General features: G+C 34.5%; 1 protein-coding gene across 1 annotated transcript in view; it reads left to right on the forward strand.

Annotated features, from left to right (window-relative positions):
• LOC106457463 (regulating synaptic membrane exocytosis protein 2-like) overlaps positions 1-7,282 on the forward strand; it is a gene marked incomplete at its 5' end in the record, with an annotated part of 64,042 nt that overhangs the window by 34,896 nt on the left and 21,864 nt on the right. Inside the window, 5 exons of the mRNA XM_022383417.1 lie at positions 2,207-2,325; positions 2,618-2,748; positions 3,905-4,070; positions 5,218-5,307; positions 6,661-6,796. Of these exons, the coding sequence (XP_022239125.1) occupies positions 2,207-2,325; positions 2,618-2,748; positions 3,905-4,070; positions 5,218-5,307; positions 6,661-6,796 (642 nt within the window). The remainder of the gene's footprint in view (positions 1-2,206; positions 2,326-2,617; positions 2,749-3,904; positions 4,071-5,217; positions 5,308-6,660; positions 6,797-7,282) is intronic.

Below are 7,282 nucleotides of genomic sequence, written 5' to 3' on the forward strand. Positions count from 1 at the left end.
TTCTTTTTTATATTTTTTACGTATAAAAACGTAAAAGATATAAAAAAGAAGTTTAGCGAATATGGTGATTTTTTTAGGTTTCAGCTAGGGGTTCTCTTAGTAAGAAATAATTTCACGTGCATCTAAACAAGAAAGACAATTTTTTGTCTTGGTCATCTTATATATCTAAACATCATTAAACTCTAGTAATTACGAACTTGTAATTCATCACGGCGTCGCCGTTTTTTTTCTCAGTATTTTGTTGTTGTTGTTAAGCGTAAAGCTCTGGCCGCTTCAGGTATCGAAATTCGAATTTTGGCCTTCAGTCTTAACAGTGAGCCACCGTGGGGCGGCGTTTTTTACTTGTCACGAGTGTAAAATAAATGTCGTTATTTTACGTTTTGAAACTGCCGCAGTGTATGAATGGTACTTTTTGTGCGCTTGCTGATACTTTTGTTGTGTGCAGTAGCATAGAAATAGTAATTTCTATGGGAACTAATTATGACAGGGTGATGTTAAAACGTGAAATTGTACGAAATCTGTGAACTAATCATCAGCTTTTTAGAAAATTCAGGAAGCAAATACTACAATAATATTCATGGTGAGTAAGATTTGAAAAGGAAAAACTGAAACTATAACAGATATTAGGTTTTCAAAAAGCTTAAAAAATACTTGTTCAAACCACTTGTCCGACTACTCTTCCCTTAAAATTACAACACGTATTCGTGTGTGTGTGTGCTCCCACATACGCCCAGAGCGAGTGGTCAATATACTGATAAGATAGCGAACTTGGAAAAGTATTAATGAGTCAGCAGTTAACGTTCAAGTTATCATTCGTGATATACATCCGTATCATATGTTTTCTACCTGCTTTATTGGTATAGTTGATTTTTTTTTTCAGTTATTTAGTTTCCGTGCTGAAAAGGCAGCAGTACGTGGTCTACAAAGTCGTTAAGATTACTTTGTTCGCGTTACTTTTTCTCTATTCTATGCAATGTCTATTCTACCCAAGAGAATATTGCACTAATATATAGCTTACCGATGAAAAGGGCTGGCTCTATAACATCCTTTGCTGACCAAATTTGACGTTAACTAAGCGTAACAGCCGACCAATGCTGTGAGAAACAAAGGTCACGAAATGACGTCGTCGAGTGAACAAATAAGGAGGTTTACCTGTTGAATTCCATTGTGCTTTCTACTAGGAGATTGACGTGTGAGGGTACACTTCGAAAACACTGTGTTTTAGTTCTACGGAGATTAATCCTGAGAGAGAGATAAAGCTGTAGAGTTAAGCACAGCCTAGTAGAAGCGATTGTCTCGAGTGTGTAATTACTTATGCGGCGTTTTCTTTTTGTTTGTCAAATAATAAAGATTTTGTTTATTTTTACCATCTTTGTTCAATCTCATTATTTTACACACACACTAGGAAGACTCAGTTAAATTAGCTAATCGAGATATCTTTCGTTATTTCTTGGACGAATCTGTAGTTATTTGTAGATCCCTTTATCTGATGGTCTGGTCTGGTGGCTAGGGCGCTTGACTTGCATTCTGTGGGTAGCGAGTTCGAATCCCGTCCCCAAAATGCTTGCCCTTAAAGCCGTGAGGGCGTTATAATGTGAAGGACAATCCAACTTTTCGTTGGTAAAGAGTATCCCAAGAGTTAGCTTGGGTTGTATTCACTAGCTGCCTTCCCTCTAGTCTGTCACTGCAAAATTATGGTCGGCTAGCCCGTATGGCCCTCGAGTAGCTTTGCGCGAGATTCAACAAAAACAGAAAGTCTATTTGATACTTGTCGGGAAATCAACTGTTGTTATCCGAAAACACCACACATTCGAATTAGATCAGCTATTAGCTGAGTTAGTTAACGTTGTAAATTATATTAGCTCATATGAACAGTCAGTGTTGCAAATTTCGAATTACAAAATTTCATAGCTGTGACAACTACTGTTACAAAGTACATTAGTACATAGCTGGGACAATTACTGTTACAAGTCATGACCGTAACTTTTAGTGTTCTAAGTTACATCAGTTTTTAGCCATGCGAGAAATTATTTCATCATATCATCAGTTGTTGTTTTAAATTGTCTTTATGTCATAGCCAAGACGCTAATATTTGAAGTCGTGTATATTAAGAAGTCACTTGTTTCGCTATAGATCGTGTACTTTTATGAATTGCGGCTATGTAACAATTTTCCCCTTTAACCCTTTTTTTATTTTATTTTCCTAGACGTAAGCAAACACAACCTTCAACAAGACTGGAGACCAAGTGTGACAGTGACGTCGCCAAGCTCACCAGAAACTGTAAGATTACGGCCTCACTCGCCAGTTGTTGGTGGTAGAATACAGGTATTACACCTTTTAAATTTGGCTTTTGTTATAGTTGCAAGCTGTTAGGGTTAACAAAATAATATTAATGGGATAAAGAAAAACAAGTTTAAGTTCCAAAAAAAAAGAGGCATTATTCCATACATTAGAACACAGTTTTTGCATTATTAAGTTTAGTTACGAAACGTCTTCTTAATTGATCGTGAAGATGCAACAGATATATAAACTTTGTATCGCCTTTTGTAATGCTGGGAATGTGGTTTATATAAAGAATTTTGAAGAGTACCATCATGATTTAACTTTTTAATTCCAGCTTAAACTGTGGTATGACTCTCAGGCTTTACAGCTTGTTGTCACAATAATCTGTGCTGCAGAGCTTAGACCCAGGGTAAGCCAACTGACCCGCAATCCATACGCCAAAGTGTTTCTTCTTCCTGACAGAAGGTAAGAGCTAAGTTTAAAGTTGTACTGTACAAGTAAATAGTTTTTACTACTTTAACTTTGGGACTATTTTGGCAATAAATGTCTTGCGGGGAATTTACTTATTATTATTTTACTTTATTAACAGCATCAATGGAACTTTCATTCATATACACATTTTATAAATAAAAAAAACGGCGATAAAATGCTATTTCTAAACACTGATTAACTATACCTTTTAACTGGTAAAAATTCAGTTATGGCGATTAGCTTTATTAAAATAAACGCATAATGTTTCACCCAAACAAAACATAATCAAATGATTCATTTAGAATATATTACATTTTTTTAATATTAGCAAAAAATCTTACTGGCTGTAATTTAAGTATTCTTTATTTCTTTAATAGTGTTTTTTTTTTTTTTGATAATGATATTAAGAACGAGTGGTGATAATTGTTGTTTCGGTTTTATTATATTTTTGTATTTTGTAGTGTTATAAACAACAAGTACTGTGGGCAAGTGTTGTTTGATATGATACTATTAGTAGAAAAACGTTTGCTATTCTTCTTAATTGTACCGTGGCGAAGTTTTGTTTGATATCATAATTTTAATGATAAAAATTGTTTTTTATTTATCTTTTTGACAATAGTACTGTGGGCAAGTGTATTTTACATGATAGTATTGGTGATAAATATTTTTGTTTATTTTATTGGTAATAGTACCGCGGGCAAGTGTTGTTTTATACAACAGTACAATAATAAAGATGTTCGTTTTTCCTTGGCAATGATACTTTAGGCAAGTGTTGTTTTATACGACAGTACAGTAATAAAGATGTTCGTTTTTCCTTGGTAATGATACTTTAGGCAAGTGTTGTTTTATACGACAGTACAGTAATAAAGATGTTCGTTTTTCCTTGGCAATGATACTTTAGGCAAGTGTTGTTTTATACGACAGTACAGTAATAAAGATGTTCGTTTTTCCTTGGCAATGATACTTTAGGCAAGTGTTGTTTTATACGACAGTACAGTAATAAAGATGTTTGTTTTTCCTTGGTAATGATACTTTAGGCAAGTGTTGTTTTATACGATGTTCATTTTTATCTTTTTGGGTAATAGTATTGTGGGCAAGTTTGGTTATATTAGTGCCTTTTTTCTTCTTCTTTGTTTCTTGTTAAAATCAGTGAAAAAAGCAAGAGAAGAACTAAAACTATCGCCAATACGAACGAACCTCGATGGAATCAAACGTTCGTTTATTCTTCCTTGAGACGATCGGACTTAAAAACCAGAGCATTGGAAATCACGGTATGGGACTACGATCGTTATGGCGCTAACGATTACTTAGGAGAGGTGAGTATCAAGTTTTGATACTTCAATTTATAATTGAACTTAAACTCAGTGGCTGGTTGAGAAAAAAAAAGATATACTTATAGATGTATTATTGATTGTTGTGAATTTTATTATTCTTTTATTTTCAAGCAATTGTTCTGTAATCTTATTAATGTTTAAACTGAGACACGTATTATTATTATTGTCTTTGAATTACAAATGAAAGAATAACTATAATATATCAATTATATAATTTAATATCAGTTGTTGTAAACTTTCTCTTACACGCGAAAGGACTTAATACTAAACACATGATACTAGTATGAAAGTAAAGCTAGTAAGAACGTAGGTACAACTGGATAGTTTTGGAGCCACGTGACGTGCAATTTTTAAGACTTACGTGATTAATATCTGCCTCTGTATTTTTCAACTTCCAGTTTTGTACCTTTAATGAGGAGGCCAGGCGTTACCTATTAATTAGTGTGCCCAGACTGTAATTTCGAAGTTTCGTGGTTCGCATCCCTTTACCACAAAAATACACTCCGCATATGGGGCCCCGTGTGAGCTATAAGAGTGACGGTCAAATCCCAACATAACATCAGACAAGAGTAGCCTAAGAGTTCGCGTTGGGTACCGTTCACTAGCTGTCTTTCCTCTTATCTTTCAGTTCAAAATAAGAGAGCGCTATGCCCTCAACTTGTGTCATTTTTGTGCAAAAATTCAAAGAGAAAAAATAAATAAATTGGAAATAAGCCTTTAAGCAATAGTACTACCTTTCTAATATAGTGCGTATGATGATATATCCAAGTGGCGGCGTTTTGGTGAAGAAAATTAGCAAATCTGGTGATGTCTACTTTTGTAACATTCTCTTTGTATTTTGTTACATCTTCCTTCTATGAACTCTAAGATACGCGACCATTATTTGTTGAGATTCGTAACTCTTTGAACTGTTGTTGCGTCTTAAGTTTGCTTTACAAGTGTCGTGTTTTTAAGGAATATTTACAGATTATAATTTGTCTATCTTCCCCAAAGTCTGTCGTTATCTTGCGTGAAAACTTTGGTTAACTAAATTGTGTGGTTTTATTTTAGCTACATATAAATTGTTTTGCTCAAGTAGAACATGTGCTAATAAAAAATTTTCACCTTATATATATATATATATATTCAGGTTGTGGTCGACCTTTCATCAACACCTTTAGACAACAAAGGTCAGTGGTATTTCCTGGTCAGCCATGAAGACACACTGAATGCTCAACTGGTCAGTCCTCTTTATTTCTATCTCATAATTTGCTGATCTATTTATTTGACATGTCTAGTTTCTCCAGTAACAGTGCACCAATTAACTTGTTCATAAATGTAACTCAAAAAGCTATACATTCCCACGTATATAAAGTAAGAACAACCCCCATCGTCAGCAGTTTAAATTAGAATTGACAGATAACTGTGGTAGAATATTATAATATTTCATATGTACGGAGTATCTAGCAGTTAAAAGGTTAGATCTTATTATCAGACGTAGATATGAAAAAAATGTTCCAGGTAAATCTGAAGTATGATGATAGTTTACAAATTCTTAGAATCTCCTCTAAATTTCATTATTGCTATATTTGTTCATTTTGCAGTCTTTAATATTTATTATTATTATCATAATTAGCACAATTAAAATTTAATTTATAGTAAGCAAAAGTTTTACGTACTCCATATAGATTTTGCAAAATTTACCAATCTGGATGAAATGAAATAGTAAAAGTACAGAGTTTGAGTACGTTATATTAAAACGATTTTGGAGCTTGACAATAACCCTGTAACGTAGTTTTCATTGCAAAAAGCCCCATCGTAAGACTGTTATGTTCAAAGCACATCTCTCCTACCTGCAGGCTTTTCATAATACATAAACGAGGAAGGCGGTTTCTCCGCGCCCGTTTTCGACAGTCCGATTGCTTCATACGAAACAGCTTGAATTTCCGTTTCACTCTCAGGCTGCTTGCGGTTGAACAGATATTTCGCGGAAGCAACCTGTGTACACGTGAATTATGTTGTGCAAAGTTGCCTGGGGCAGATGAATGATTTTTGCTAGTCTTTTTGTGTTTGTGGATTCTTACCTGTTAAAATACGCCATATTTTGTTTACTACGGCAAGGGTACGACTTCTTTCAGGTCTCTTTGTAGATGGTCCTGAAATATAAATTAATCCACATTCCTATTTTACAGTGCCATTAAGTACAAGGCCTATCCCCGTCTTTGAAATCCCAAATCTCAACACATCTTTACGATCTAAGTATATGAATATGTTACGTCGGAAATGAGTATTATATACCCTCACAAAATCGATCAGTCTTCGGTAGCATTACACTGCTTACGAACACCAAATAATGTTGAAATGTAGTTCTGATACATTTCGTTCCACCGCAACTTCATGTTGGCTTTGTCTGTCACGTGCCTTACTGATTTGCGTATTCAAAGTCGTTTTTATATATAGTACTCAACCTTCTATATAGCTGCCTGCCTTTTATTTCTATGTCCTTTCGCTTGTATACCTATACAGTCATCCACTCCTACATCTGTCTGTCTGTCCAGAGATTTACGAAAGTCTGTTTGTGTTGCTAATTCAGAGACGACAAGCAATGTTCTTGGACACTGATGGAGGATCTGGCACGTTGGCTGACCACCTGTCTCCGCTATCAAATGTCTCCAGCCGTCTATCTGATGGTGACATTTCAGACTATGATGATGGAACAATAGTTGGGGGTTAGTTCGAAACCTATTTTTCACTTAACAATACAGAACATAACGTGGTGGTTATAGGCTAACTGATACACCCCAATTTGCTCCAGAGATGTATAACATGATATTTAGTCCATACAAATGTTTCTTGTAAACATCATAACTGTATAATTTTTATCTGATTTCTATACCACAGTGAACATAACTGTGTAAAATGATGCCTGTTAACAACGTTATTAACTAAACATTACCTTACCACTTCATGGACACAAAGCTCTTACATGACCCCTTTGTTTCTGTATTTTTTTTTGTTTCAGAAGTCCACGTAGGTAGCGGTGTATTTCATATTATTTCACAAGTGAATAAAATATTACATTTTACAGGTAATCCCTAATCGCAACATGTTATTTTGCCCCAGTTTTCTAGCGTAGTATTTGAATTTTTGACCCATAATACATTTTTTAAGGTCGAGAAAGTTATATTTACAACTTTTTTAATACAAGATGAAAT

Source organism: Limulus polyphemus, unplaced genomic scaffold (assembly GCF_000517525.1).
Source record: "Limulus polyphemus unplaced genomic scaffold, Limulus_polyphemus-2.1.2 Scaffold335, whole genome shotgun sequence".
NCBI lineage: Eukaryota > Metazoa > Arthropoda > Merostomata > Xiphosura > Limulidae > Limulus > Limulus polyphemus.